Below are 15,464 nucleotides of genomic sequence, written 5' to 3' on the forward strand. Positions count from 1 at the left end.
GCAGCCCTACAGCTCTGGAATGCTCTACCCGAACGACTGAGATTGTGCGACAACCTTAGCTCATTCAGAGTCCTTCTGAAAACCCACCTCTTTCGGGAGGCCTTTGGATGAGTTGGTGTTTCCATTGTAAAGCGCATTGAGCGGACAATTGTCTGGATACTGCGCTATATAAGCATCATTTATATATATATAGATATATATACATTTGTAACTCATCCGCAATGTGATTAGATTTGAACAGATTTGACTGACGTCATTTTAAAATCTTTGACGTCATCAAGACTTCTTCCCGCCAGGATCTTTATTTTATCTACACCACAGTTGCAATAACTTTTCGTCGAGACCCGAACATAATAAACTTAATTAGATATAGAGTCACACAATGCATGGGGGCCTGTGCGAGATTAACTCAATTCTTCTGACATCAAATGGCATATCCACTTATAGTGAAAATCCCCATCTTTAAATCCGTAAATAGCTCTTCACCAGACTGCTGGCTTAATATCCTGTTTTTATCCTCGTAAAGGGCAGTTATAGGAATAGGACCAACACAATCATGTTTCTCGAGTCTTTTTAAAACTTAATTCTGAAAATACTTGATCGTGCTGAAGAAGAAGTGTCAGGGATTTACCTAAACGTATTTGAGTTGAAAATAGCGTGGTCGAGTGACAGTATCAATGCATGCCTAAAAGCTTATTTTATTGAGTTATTTGGACTTCGTGTCGGGGATAAACGACAGGGTGTTCCTTGACCATCGAAAAGACAGGTCGCACACACAATTTTGTAAGCAACTAGTAAATAATACAAGTTGTACAAATGGTAGATCATAGAAAATCTGATAGAAAGAAAGCGTGACCCTTCTCTGACCTAGTGGCAAGGGTGGTCACCATGGCCTGAGGTGTCAAAACAAGACGCCGTTACTAACGTAATACACTCGCGAAAATAAGGGATTTTGATGTTCAAAAGTACTTTCAGGGTTTTTCAGCCATTAGAAATATGCACCCCTTAGACCTCTTTCAGGGAAATGATTTGAATCTTGACATGCTCAAAAACCTCCAGGTGGGTTTTTCATCTTTGGAAAACCGTTACGGGGTGCATATTTTTGTTGGCTGAAAAAACCTATAAAAGTTTTTCAAAACCTCAAAACCCCTTATTTTTAAGAGTGCATTAGATGATCACAGAAACTACTTATCCGTGACTTAACTTCAGCGTTATTTGGTGTTTTCCTCTCATTTTAGTTGAGGTATGATCATGATTAGTGCATAGTCAGTATCGTTAACTTGCTTTCCCTAACCAGGTGCCGTCTTGTTTTAAACACTTTCGGACATCCCGATGTACAGATGTCCCAGCAAAAAGCTATAAATGCGAAGTCAAAGCAAAGTCCATTAGACTTTGTACCTTACTTGAAGGGTTAATGCTGTGCTAATTAAAGTTATGTTGATCGGCACAAAAACTACACCACCCAGGCATAGGCACTGGCAATGGTATGCAGCAAAAATAAAAACGCTGATGCCAACTATTCCGGTTGTTTAATGCGATGTCAGGTAGCACTTGCTTGTGCTTGTTCTGGCAGCCCCGGTTGCCACAGACGCATGTCTATTTATAGGTTGGCCTAGATGCGTTGTGACAGTTTGAAACGACTCGTTTATTGGCTAAATGCAGGCAGCAGTGGACCGTGTTTTTATTTTCTCAACTTCCGACATTTTGAAAATAATAGATCTCATACATCATAATACCCATTTGTGCATTTGCGTATTTTTCTATCGCGTGACGAATGAGATAAATATCCACTAACAAAATCAGCATGTCATCGTACATGTCCTTTTTAAAGCTAACGTCGTGCCGATGCCGACCCAACCGCCTTGCCAACGTAGTTGGCCCAAACGGGTCTGTACGAAAGCCCACAAGGCTCATTAAAAATTCACAATTCGACAACAACCTTGGTCTGATACGTTTGATGCATTCTTATTGGAAAATGACTCAGTCTTTGAAATGCAACTTAACGGTTCAATATCAAAGGCGAGGTTTCATATCGAATTTTGAAATTTGCATGAACCTTCTGGGTTGCATATGTAGCCGATTAACCTCTCGTGACGTCATTTTTTACCGAATTGACGTAGGAACGAAGGAATCTAATATGCGCCATTCGAGAGATGAGCGATCGCTCCGCTAACACTCTCACGATAACGATAACACTTTTTTAACGTTATTGTATGAAATAACGTATTTCAGGTTAGGAAAACGAACGCTATTTCACCGCTAACGTTATTTTTTCCAATTGTGACTGCGTCAAACACAATCAACAAAAAGGAACCTTCTTTTCGAGTATGTTTTATTGATGTTACACCAGAGTCTTTCAAACAATTATTCGAAAGACGAGACGGTTGATCGACCACTACTTTACATATACTAACAAAGCCACATGTTGACCGAGATAGTATATGCTCTAACAATAGGGCGAACAAACACAAAGGATCGTAGATACCTACAACAAACTTGGTATAATGGGGTCTAATGTTTGGGTGGACCAAACATGTTCATAAAATACTTAAGAAACATATACTCTAAAGTCCAATGTGTCTCTGAGTGGTGTAAATGTCATCATACACGCGTGCAGGTCGGTCAATATGTCGATAGGCTGATCTCAATGCTTTATCTCTCCAAGCTAATACACGAACCGTAGTATATCTTTGGTGACCCAATCAGTTCTTAGTCAAGAGATCCATAATACACAGAAAATCGTTAGGAACAAAACCTAGCTACTGACTAGAATTGCAATCCAGTGAATTGAAGAAGCCGGTGTGGCGGGGATAGTAGTCCTAGGGCTGATAGTCCGTGTAACAATAGCCCGCATTGCAAATGTTTTGGTTAGGGTTAGCGGTACAATAGATCATGCTGCTTAATTGGTCAAATACAATGTTACCGGACTATGACTCCAGGGGGACTATATCCGCTGTCACACCGGGCTAATGTTTCTTGAACTGCTGGCTAGTTTCAGTCCAAGTGTGTCCCTGTCATCTTGTAGAAGAGCACTTTGAGCTGGTCCTAGTCACTGGAACTGGGCCTCCTATGTGAATTGCCCCCGGTCCAGACACCGAAGGAACACACGGTAGATACAGTGGATAGTATAGCCTGATGCATTCATGACATACTTTCAGTCAACAGTCATTGAAATGCAAGCAGGCTGGTTACCGGGATCACTAACTAGGTTGAGCACTGTGTATGATGTAGTACATCGATGAACCATTTTATAGTGTTTCTCGGTCAAAATCTCGAGTCAAATCGGTTCTTACATCGCCTCGACCTTCTTTTGTGCAGCCATATATTCCTTCGCTAATCGATCCCGCTTGCCCTTGCCGAATCTGAGCCGTAATCCGTACAGTTTATATCCGACAAACACGCCGGCAGCAAAGCTGAGACCGGCGAGAACTATGGCCATGCGATCTGAAATCTTCGCCATTTTGATCGCAGTGCCAGGAAGCAGTCGGAGGTGGAATGTGCGGGAACGACGGTTTTGTTTAAAACGTGCACTTGTGGTCAATATGGTGGAAAGCGTTATATGGCATACATCCCAATATCCATTGATTCGAGTTTTTTCTCCGAGTTTTCGAGTTCGTTCTTTAGCCAGTCTCGTTTGTTCTTCTCCATGCCGTAGTGAAGTCCCCTCTTCGATTTGTCCAGCTCGCGACCACCGAGTCTGTATCCCAATGCAACACCTAGGCCTGCCCCGACCAGAAACCCTATTCCAAATATGACCACTGCGGTTGATACTTTTCCGTCCACCTCTGAAGGATTCGCCATGTTTGTTTACAAGACTAAAATCTTTCAGAGTGGAATAGGCCCAGGCAGTTTTATACAGAACATCGATCCTTGCACAGGCCTTACGTGGTCAGTGTTCATTATCCCCTAGGATTGACACAGTAGCGTGAGTCAAGCTTTTGTATGCAGTCAGTGGACCTCGCTAAGCATGCTTTGTCCACTTTATGCATTACAATTGTATGTACACCTCATGGAACGACTTCTTGTAATAAGCAAGTCATGCTGAACGTTTCCATTTCAGGGGACTTCGTGTTGACACACTGGTGAAACAGGAACAGTGTCACCTGGGAATAAATCATGCGCTGCAGTTCAATGGCCGATAAAAGCGCATGGATAACCTTGGTGATAACAAGTATAGATTAATCCACACTTGGTAATAAACATGAGAAGACAATGTGTCAACGCTATTTAGCAGGGTTGAGAGGCTGGTGTCGAAATGACCTACTTGAATCTTACCGGTATGTCTAACAGGTCAATGTGAACAGTGAAAGGAGTGTGCCAATGGTGACAGATGACATCAGCAGTAACAGACCCGAGAATTCTTGCAACAAGCAACCGACATTTAAACTAGGAGTGTGCGGAAATGCCTATCAGATCGGTACTAGAAAGTGACCTATGTTCCACCGGATGCACATTGCAATCAACACAGACAGAAGTTAATGATGAGGTTAGGTGAGGGTGTCCCTATGGCCTGTCCCGGACGCGCCACGCGCCCCCAGGGAGATGGCGTGGCCAAGAGCCATCTGTCATCTCTAATCAAGGACTGGTTTATCAAATTTCAAGACGGAGATAGTACTTGGCCGCGGTACTCCTGCGGTTGGCCGCACGAGAATGGACTGCATGGGTGTCGTTCACCAGCAACCTTGACCATCGAGAGGAGTCGCGCGCGATGGGCGCCTGAGAGATTCCAGTTAAATGCCCAAAGGTGGGATTCAACCTTGAGAACTTGTAGCACTGGAATAACTGGTTACTAAGGTATGCGTTTCTGTGATGAATGCTAATAGAGATGCACCCGGTGAGAAGACATTGAAGATAATCAACAACATGCCTGACCAAACATCAACATTTATACAAGGCAACAGGGAAATATGAAAACCATGTCAGTGGATATGTACCATAGTTAACCTAATACCATGACTCACATGTAGACCGAATACGTTCGGGGTCGGGGCATCAATGAAATACCTCTAATTAATGGTTCATGATTCATCCCAACCTTCTCAAACGAATACTGAAACAGTTGAAGCTGGCCTGTTCTTCTCTCGAAAAATTGATTTGATTTTTGAACAAATCTTGGACTTGGACTTAAGAAAGTACTGAGTTAAACATTGGCAAAGAATTTGCCGTACGGTAGAATCTAGATAAGATACATGTATAACCAAAAAGGAAAGGACCAGCGATGAATTTTTGATATGACTTTGCCAAACAAATGTGTGTTGTAAATACATATTTCATTCTGGTGACGTTCCACGGCAAAAAGGGCTCGTCCGGGAATCGAACCCGGGACCTCTCGCACCCGAAGCGAGAATCATACCTCTAGACCAACGAGCCTTGGATGACTGAGATCGTATGGTTCATGGATTGATGGGTGTGGTTGCGTTTCAGCTTGCTGTCATTGACAGCTGATACGACGGTCGCGTCGATGGACATTGTCTCATTAAGCATGTCAGGTTGCACGGTCCCCGATGAGCTTGTGGGGAGGTTCTGTTCTTATTGATATTTCATCTCAGTCTGTTTAGATTAACTCTCTTGAACTTTGCAGGCGTGAGCCCCCAAACCCACGCAATGAGAGTGATTAAGCTCAGCAAACACTACGACGGGAACTGCAACAGCAATGGATCTGAAAGTACAATGTATTGTGACCTGTCCCTGCTGTCATTGTAGCTAGACATTTCAACATTTTCCTGATCCTTTGTTCTACCATTGTCTTGAGCAAGGATTAGCAAACACGGAATTGAACGAGTCGAAGGAAAATGCTCAACCTGAGTGGCTGTGGACAGCGTCTTGTCGAGGCCATCATTGGCTCTCTCACTCGGTTTGGACTATTTCTATTTTCGCTAATCCATTGTCTATAAGGTTCAGCAAAATGCTCAACCTCGTTAGGACCAGTTTCATATTGCGGCCATGAGGAGTTCATGCGGGGTCGTGACGACCAAGTGGCGCCGAGCTGACTCATGCCATTACGACCTTCCTGTCATCGTCCCAGTGGAGAAACGAGTTCATTGTTTTATTAGTGCATCCCGAAGACGAGTGATTTAATAACCCGAATAATTCTACATTGACTCTGATCTGCTTCTCATATTTTGGCGGTAGTATATCAAATACTAGGCACGTTTCGCAACCCTTACGAGCAACGAAGAATGATCAGCGATGTGGTGTCATTGAGTCATGTTTTTATTCATCTATGTGACACTCAAAGGTCATCTTTTAAACCTTTGAGGTTATATAAGGAATCGAGGAAATTGGAAAAAAACACGTCGATTCAATGCATCATCATGCTTCATACTTCATCATTTGCAGCCCTCACATAAAAATGCAGCCACGGTGTGATAAAAACAACATTAAAAAGGGCTCGTCCGGGAATCGAACCCGGGGCCTCTCGCACCCGAAGCGAGAATCATACCTCTAGACCAACGAGCCATGGATGTTTGAGATGGCCTGGCTTATGCATTGTTTGGTATGGCGCTGCGTTTCAGCTTGCTGCCATCAAATGACTGTGACAGCTGTTATGACGGACAGTGGCGACACAGGAATAAGACAGAGTAATCACATCCTCCAACGTTATTCCTTTAAAGATGCCTCATTCGAGGACGCGAAAAATTCAATCCAACCGGGGGCCTACAGCCATCGGATCAATCCTGATTCCCTGTACCAAAGTAAACAAACTGACATTTGGAATACCACAGCGGTTGCGGAGTTTTCAGGAAGAAAACTATTACTGGACTGAAAAGCGCTGATTAAACAATCAATATGTAGACGACGAATGACAATAGAGGGGCTCTGTCCTCCGGCGCAAGTCACGTCAACCCCCTCTCCGCGGTTCAACCCCCTGCCACCCCTCCTAGACCCAAGCTAGCTACACCCATGCCAAGGGCCAGAAACTCGTTCTTGAAACTGTGGACAACCGCTTGCATCTTGGAGGTTCTATAAAACCTCCTTGCGCGCATGAATCGAATCAGTTGTTTCCATTCATCATCTGCCGATGAAACCACAGGATATAAGACCAAGTCGACCGATTGCGAACCAGTCTATCACAAGACTTCCTCGTCCATCTTTACAGTCGATATAGCAGGACTGATGCGTTCAGTGCGATATCACTCTGTAGAACGAACAATATTGGATGATCGGAATAAGATTGGATGATAAGCTCTTCCAAGCTTAAAGGCATCTGTCAGGGACAAATGCAATATCATCAGGCACCAAATCGTATTGATCTGGGGGGGGGGGGGGGGTTCCGACATGGCATTGAACATGTTTTATATTACCCTGTCTTCGACATTGCCCCCCCCCCCCCACACACACACACAGAAGTAATGTGTAATATGAATAAGAAATACTGACAGTCGGCTTCATAAGTAAATGTCACAGTCCTTTTGGGCCGCTGTACGAGAATTACAGATCGGACTGACTTTTTCCAAGTTAGGATCATCTTCAATTTAATTTTGGGACCCAACACAATTCGCGTACAACTTCGAAGTAAGGTATCTAATTGAAAAAATCTATGAAAATAATTGAAAAATAAAAGATCAGGCCATTTCTTCGGTTCTACTAGCAGACGCGCTTTCATGAAACAGGTCAACTATAATCTTATAGAAAGATGAAATATTAAAAAAATGTCTCTCCGACCGGATTCGAACCAGTGACCTAAGGATGGCCAGCTTTACCCACTACAGTCCTCCGCTCTACCAACTGAGCTACAGAGAGTTTGTTAGCAATCCCAGTGGAAAAGACCAGACCATTCACTGAATTTATCGCGCTGACAAAAATTGATTAATTGATACATATTTTAAAATAAAGAATCAGGTTTGTAAATTTTAACCCAGATTTTCAATCTCAAACATCGCATTATCTCATGGTTTCAGAAATAAAAGAATCTTTGGTACGAGTAAACAAAAAAAAGTTTCTCTCCGACCGGATTCGAACCAGTGACCTAAGGATGGCAAGCTTTTCCCACTACAGTCCTCCGCTCTACCAACTGAGCTACAGAGAGATCGATGAGAAAGACTTGTGGAAAAGCCACGAGCATTGACTAATCATGTCGAGTTAATACATATTAATAACTTAAATATGAAAATAAAATATCAGGATTTTCTTTTAATATACTCTTACTTGAAGGACACATAGTCTCAAGTTTAATAATTAAACTGTCTTGGTACACCGAAGAATTGTTTCTCACAGAAGCTGATAGCAGTGTTGTTCGCGATGAACAAGTGTTATCAGGAACCAATGGTGAACCTCTTGAAGCACCCTTCACTCGTCCTGAGCCTCAGTGCACCAACGACCGAGTGCGAGTATGGGAGTATACGACTGACTCTGGTATTCGAGGATACGCTTCAATTGGACTGCGCCGTTGGGTGCCGTTCATGGTACATGTATACAGAGCAAAGCACCTCGAAATTCTATACCGATGTCGAATCACATCAACGTCTGATACGGTCCGAATAGAGGCCAATCCGACCAAGACTCTCAAAAACGAAGAGATAATCAAGGTAACAGATTTGAGTAATCGTAGCAATGAACCAGACTCCGGTAGCAGACGCAACAGTATCACCAAGGATAAACCTCTTGAAGATAAACTCACCACGATTGCACTATTGGATGCCGTTCGTGGTCTAAGCATAGCCAATTACCACATCATTCTGGACCATTGTCTAGTCACACCAACGTCAACAACAGTCTGGAAAGAGACCAATCACAACCAAACACTTCATCTCGTGATCAAGAGCAAATAGAAAATCGAGGGAACAGATTGTAGTTATCTCGACAAGGAACCAGATTCAACAAGATCCAAGGACAAAGCACTTGAAGAGCACTTCACGAAGATTGTATCATCGGTACTCCCGATACATCCCAATTCAATCGGAACCATGCATTCGTCGGTACCTTCTCCAATACACCAATACCACTCAGATGTCTTATAGGTGAAGAGTCGATTTCATTTCAGTTCCATGATCTTGCGCCAATTGCCAAGTGCCAGACGCGGTTACATTCACGAGGGCGATCAGCATGGTGTCCGGATATTGAGCAGCGCTCACGATCCAAGGACGAACCTCTTGAAGATCACTTCAGTGGGATTGTACAATCGATACTGGATGCTATCACAGTCTAGCTGATTCGGTCTTGGAATCGCCTTTGACTGTACTTTACCCAATTATTCCAAGGTTGGGTACTGCATCGACGACGAGACGAGTCGATTTTATCCGAAGGACGATCATCTTGCGCCAATTCTTTAAAAAGCTTGCTGGCATCTACTGGTTGTTTTTTTATGATTTTGAGGGATATCACCCTGGTGCACTTTTGCTAACATCTTTCTCTCGCAGCTTGGTTTTAGAACGGTTGACGCCAGTCCTTGCTTGTTTACGAAGGGCGAGGGCGAGGGTGACTGAACGACGTTCGAATCATACGTCAGAAGCTTACCTTTTCAAAGCAACGATATCTAATGGAACATTACGAGAAAACCTTTCGGATGAGTTATCCTACCCTCTGGTCCCCCACCTTATTTAGACTGCCCTGGATACATGCCGTCATCAATCAGGATGGATGGATGCAAGTCGAACAGATAAGAGTTTTTTCTTGATGAATAGTCCGACCGCAAAGTTAGACGGCACGACAAGAAATATCAGCTCTTATAAAACGCATCTGATGCCCAATTTGTAGTTTCCATAACTAGCTATCAGATGCTGGGAATCATCCTTCAGGGAGACATAGAAGTCTTGCTCTGAGTTAATGTGGACAATTCGTATTCTGATGCGACTGTTTTGCCGCTATAACCTGCAGTAGAGTAGCCATGCAAATGGGTGGAGATGGTACTGGACCGTGAGAACCTAGAATTTGGAAAACGAAGAACCCAGTTAACGTAGAACTCGGGGAACATAGAACTCGGGGAAGATAGTACATGGGGAAAAGACTGAGGACCTGGGAACACAAAACCCGGGGAAAGCATCTCGGGTAGATAGTGGCAAGACAGAACCGGGGAAACATTATAATAGTACCTGATGAATGTGGAACCCGGGAAAAAGCACCCGGGGAATGTGTACCCGTGGGCAACATAGAACCAGGGAACCGAGGAATAGAGAATCGGGGGAAAGCACCTTCAATAATCGGGAACATAGAACCACAGGGATAGTACCTGGGGAATATAGAACTAGGGGAACATGGTACCTGGGAATACTGAGAGGACCCGGGGAATATATAACTCGTGGCAACCCGAGGAACACATAACCAGGGAGTAGTTGGACCCGGGGGAAAACGGCTCCTAAAGGGTGGATGCGAAGCAGCGTAGACGGGAGATGTTGCCGATGTCGGTGATCTTTCTCGTCAGATGCCTTGACGATGTTTCCTATATAAATCCATGCGCCACATTTAAACAATTTTAGATTCCTCTGTCGGAGACCAAAAAGCAGAATCCTTCCGATAAAAACTAAGCCAATCACTTAACCAAGTTCACCAGCAAAAAAATGCATCGACTTAGAACTGAAAGGTTTCTGAACGTAAGTCAAGTCTCTGGCGAATTGTTCGCCCACAATTTTCTCATCAAAGCTTTATATCTTCCCACACGACACAGACTCCGCTATTTACCCATACATGGCGTATACGGCTATTGCCATGGAAACGCGTTTACACATAAATCTTCAAAGATTCGTCGTGGTTTTGCTATCCATTTCATTTCATAACTTTGCTGGAGGCACTCCTGACACTGATACTGTTAAGATTACAATTCGTAACGGTAAGAGTACATGCAGTGTCTTGCATAACGGGAACAGTACATCTATAGTATAGCCAATGCACTCTAGCTTCGCCGATATAAGATAGTTTCTGAATATTCACGTCAGGCCACAAAATATGTTAGCATTTGTTTCTTAGTGTTGACGTCCAACTTTATCATAAGCGATAGCAGTGTTTGGTAATGCTTACAATCAAATGTTTGGAGGTGTTTGCTACTGTCGACCAGATCCAGGTTGTTCAGAACGAATTTGGTCACTTAACGCTAGCGTTAACTTAACATGGCGTTATCTCTTTCAGTTCAGCCCTGGGCTTAGGCTCTGCGCCAAGTAGTGACAAAACATGCTTTTGATAACTCGGTCCAGGCTGTAGCAAATATTGCCAACCGACCCCAAAATAAGCCCGGGAACACATATTCATTGGATTTTCCGTAACGGACCTTCTCCTGTTCTCGTTGTAGGTATCATAGCCTCGACCTTATTAACAAAAGACACTGATATCCCCGAGGCCATGAGGCACAAGAAGCAGACAGCCAAGTTTAGTTGTACAATAGCTAACAAAGAACCAGGAATAAGGGTGAGTAAAAGCACATACATGTACTCCGTTAGTTGGCCCCTTGCCTCGTAGTAAAAGGCGTTCTGGCCTAGCCCAATACTCGGTCTATTGTCCTTACACCAACCCCGTTCGCACCTAGGCCTAAATTCCCATTGTCCTACAGTCTAGTCAGAGGGTCATCAGAACAAATTCTATCAGTATCGACCCCCACGAAACGACTTTCAGTAAATTTCGGCCATTTTGAAAAGGCCTTTCACAGGCAACGTATATGTTTACCATGACATAAAAGTAACAACAGACAAGCCTATTCAAGCAATGTACATGAAGTTGCCCATGTCTTCCAATGTTCATGATATTTCGAATGCCTTCAGTGATGATTTGATTCAAAACATGACTTTTCTGTCATGGCAAACTCACGCTTCCTGCAAACCATCTATTGTATAATTATCCGGCTTTTTACATTTCCAGTTGGTCTGGTCGAAGCTCGCTAACAATAACAAAACACAACCAAAAACCCTCAGCATGGACAGCACAATCACAACACGGAAAAACCCGAATGTAGGCAACAACCAAAAAAAGTTCGAGATTCTGACGACACAGGACGTGGCGAAAAATCTCGAGACGTATACGTTAGTTATCAGGGATATTGAGCTGCTTGATAATGGTTCGTACCAGTGTATGCTGATGGTACGAAATGTTTCGCACCTCGAATATCCCAGGGCCCGTGGACGGTTGCTTGTTTTAGGTGAGTATAGATTTGGTTCGACGCTTTACTTTACATATCATGCACTTGGCCAGTAGCTTTCGGTGGGCGTTTCCTCTGGTTTAAGTATGATGTCAATGGCCCAGTTGGCGTAACCGTAGCGCCACGCAAAAACGGTTATCCTGAGTCTTTAATGTTTTAGAAAGGTTTACAGATATCCCATCCGGTCAACAATAATTGTTTAAGAGTATGATGTATTGCTATTTCTATCACCAAGACATCGAGAAGCACACTACCTTGATATTCCATTGAGAGCATATACCCTATCATTTCAAAATCCTAATATGCCCAATAATTGCTCAATTGAATATACACAGCAGTCCCATTTACATTTCTCCAATATCAAATTGTGTTATTTTTCCTCAATATCTTCCCCGAGACGATGTCCAGCTGCACGCTAAACCCATATCAGAGAAACCATGATCCGACACACACCATCCAAAAATTAGAGATAGTCGATCAGAGTTGCTGAAACTGAGGCATTAAACGGTATCCATGGCAACGGGTTCCAAGGCCATGCTATTTCCTGTGCCATCAAGGGTAGTGGGGTGGGTAATACTAGGAGTCTGGGGTCGGTATGGTTGGAATGTAACGCGAGGGTTATTTCTCTGATGGCCAGACAACCCGTACATGGTTTCCAGTTGCATTCGTGATATTTGTATTGGTATGAAGTGTCGGAAGACATAAACAAGATGGTAACTTTGTGTTTCTAATGCTCATATGATTCGTATAAGAAAGTTTCGGCTATGGGAATAAGGAGATTTCAGGGGGAAAGGGGTCACGGGCATAGTCTCGCAATCATGATATTGGGAATGAATGATGTATGAAGTGTTGGATGGTATTTGTGGGAGGGTTCCTTTGCTTCGTGTTTCTAATGCTATAATCATAATTCGTAGAAGAAACCTTGGGGTACAGATATGAGGGGTCACGGACTGAGCAAGGTCTTGCAACTCTGGAGTCAGATTGATAGCAAATAAACAGCTGAAATACCATGGATTCAGGGGTCATCATGGTCGTCAGGCCCCAGTCACGGCGGGGAATGGTTCAGTCTCTTCGGGGAGCGCCTCAATGTCGAGTGTTTTCATCATTGCCAATACTTCCATTCCAGTGGCGCCCAAGGTTACTCCCACCGTCCCAATCGTAACAGCCGAGGAGGGCGAGAACGTGACCTTGGACTGTAATATCCAGGGGTCGCCCTGGCCGCAGATCACGTGGTCACATGACACATATAGACCGCTACATTCCGGAGCAATGGTCTCTCAGGTAGGATTGTCATCTTGCCCCCCTAATCCTTAATATCACAGAGACAAAGTTCAAGGTCATTGTATGCAAAATATCCAAAATTATTGTCACACATGTACAACCCTAGCACATTGACGTTTCCGATGCTATGCGTTATTTCCTCTGGTCAGAAGTTCTCTTGTTGACCGCTAGGTGTAGTGGCCAAATGTTCGGAGAAACGTCTCTGCAGGCCATAAAATAGCTTCGATCCGCTAAGTCTAAAGGTAGTAGAAACTAGTCTCCCCTCCCCTTAGATTAGGCTACCTTAGATGATACAAGTGTTTCAGAATGAAGTGTTGTACGTTTGTGCTTAGCAGTTGTCACTCCATCTAGTGTTCCTTTCAATCACTATCCGAAAGCTAGAGTATGCCGAAAGCTAGAGTATGCCGAAAGCTAGAGTATGCCGAAAGCTAGAGTATGCGGAAATGAGGTGTGCAGAACCAGTGTAGTGATGCATTGACATATTACGCATTGTAAGCTGTTCCGCTTGGATCTGTACTGTCGGAACACATGGAATTGGACCGTGCCTGTTATAGAGGCGTAACGATGATGTTAAAGTGAGGGAAATGACAACTGGAAGTCCCTGCAATCAAGTTCACAGGGCCGGATTCAACTGTACGTGTTCCGCAGCGGCAGAACGACTTACAATGCATACTCTGTCACATGATCTATTACACTGCAGCGCTGGAATGACCGAAAAAACTAGACAACACGTTTTGCATTCCCAGTCACCTGTGGGATGGAAATAAGAAAGCTATTTGTACCGATTTCGATAACATTGGATGAAATCATATATATCGTATCAGTCGGGATGTACTCCCAGTGCACACGGGCGACTTAATCGCGGGTGATAGTCGGAGCGGCTCAAATCTCATTTAAGGCGCCAATTTCAGACAATGGCAAAGTCTAGTCACTCCACCTATCGCGCCAATTCGGTCGCCCGTATTCATTGAGCTTCAATGTGTTAGCGATGTATCAAACATATATAATAATATACTCTATCTTAACGGAAAGTGACTCGTGTGTTTTCACTTGCCCAATATTTGTTGTGACATACACTTATTATAGTCGATATTTTTTACAGCCAAAGCGACCAGCAGTTTATAAGGTAGCAATCGGGAATGGATATTTTTACAATTTTTTTTAGATGTTAGGACTTAACCCTGCTGCATATACAAGCTATCTCACAATAATCAGATTCACACTCAAACTTTTTTTCATCATTTTCTCAAATCAAAACTGGGTTGATCATCTAGTCAAAGAAAATCTCTTTTGATTGTGTTTCATAGAGTCAAACATATTCGTCACATGAAACCTCTCGGAGGTCGGCTGTTGTTTTCGGTGTGCCTGTACATACGTTTATTTACGTTAAATCGTTTTGCATGCATCCTATTTTTGCTTGCGATGGTGACAGCAGCAAACCCCGCTCACAGAAGTATACTTCACAAATTGGCAACAATGCCAAAGTCTACAGTTCATTTTCACGACAAAGTGGCATTTGGATTTGTTGTAAAGGTAGTGATATCTGACCTGAAACTCCGAAGTCCTGATAATTAGTACTGCATCTACCCACAAGGTGGCAGCACGAAAGATCAGTTCGCCATTTTGAAGTCCGCTCAACATACAAGCGTGCTTCCTTTTTCGCCTAGAAAGCGGAGGAAGTGGAAGCATGCAATGTATTTAAATGGCGGCCATGACCGATTTTCGTTTTAACAAAAGTGACGCGGGGCATGTTGTGTGTCTGTGAATGCCAGTAGAGGTCAGGTTATGAGTGATGGTGGCGTCTCCGGTGCACAATTGGCCAATACGAATGCAGCACGGTCCCGAAAACAACATGGCTGAAGGTGTATTTTCTTTTCGTTCAGTTCTTAGAATAATTGTATATAATATTTTAAAAATTTAAGTTTTATTGTACATAATATTTTAGACATTTTAGTTCGCTTTTTGTCCGCTTCTTGCTTTGCACATTATCGACCCTCGTATATAGGTTACGTGGTATGTTTTATAGCATGGTGGAACCACTGATGTGGTGTTCGTGGTACGAGGTCATGCACGTGGGCTGTGACGCTGCACTGTTGTTATGCAAATGTCATTCAGAGGTACT

General features: G+C 43.4%; 1 protein-coding gene and 4 non-coding genes across 6 annotated transcripts in view; 1 reads left to right on the forward strand and 4 right to left on the reverse strand.

Annotated features, from left to right (window-relative positions):
* The window catches only part of LOC135502062 (protein amalgam-like), a 37,240-nt gene that overhangs the window by 16,757 nt on the left and 5,019 nt on the right, over positions 1-15,464 (forward strand). The window contains exons 2-5 of one of the 2 annotated variants that reach the window (XM_064794545.1): positions 11,222-11,337; positions 11,785-12,061; positions 13,188-13,342; positions 14,445-14,468. In XM_064794545.1, the coding sequence (XP_064650615.1) occupies positions 11,222-11,337; positions 11,785-12,061; positions 13,188-13,342; positions 14,445-14,468 (572 nt within the window). The remainder of the gene's footprint in view (positions 1-11,221; positions 11,338-11,784; positions 12,062-13,187; positions 13,343-14,444; positions 14,469-15,464) is intronic. The other variant, XM_064794546.1, reaches the window with a different exon arrangement.
* Positions 5,299-5,370, reverse strand: Trnap-cgg (transfer RNA proline (anticodon CGG)). The gene has a single exon. It is a non-coding gene; the product is annotated as a tRNA-Pro (tRNA).
* On the reverse strand, positions 6,388-6,459 carry Trnap-cgg (transfer RNA proline (anticodon CGG)). The gene has a single exon. It is a non-coding gene; the product is annotated as a tRNA-Pro (tRNA).
* Trnay-gua (transfer RNA tyrosine (anticodon GUA)) lies at positions 7,656-7,743 on the reverse strand. The gene is given in 2 exon segments: positions 7,656-7,691; positions 7,707-7,743. It is a non-coding gene; the product is annotated as a tRNA-Tyr (tRNA).
* Positions 7,942-8,029, reverse strand: Trnay-gua (transfer RNA tyrosine (anticodon GUA)). Its single transcript is given in 2 exon segments — positions 7,942-7,977; positions 7,993-8,029. It is a non-coding gene; the product is annotated as a tRNA-Tyr (tRNA).

Source organism: Lineus longissimus, chromosome 18 (assembly GCF_910592395.1).
Source record: "Lineus longissimus chromosome 18, tnLinLong1.2, whole genome shotgun sequence".
NCBI classification, from domain to species: Eukaryota; Metazoa; Nemertea; class Pilidiophora; order Heteronemertea; family Lineidae; genus Lineus; species Lineus longissimus.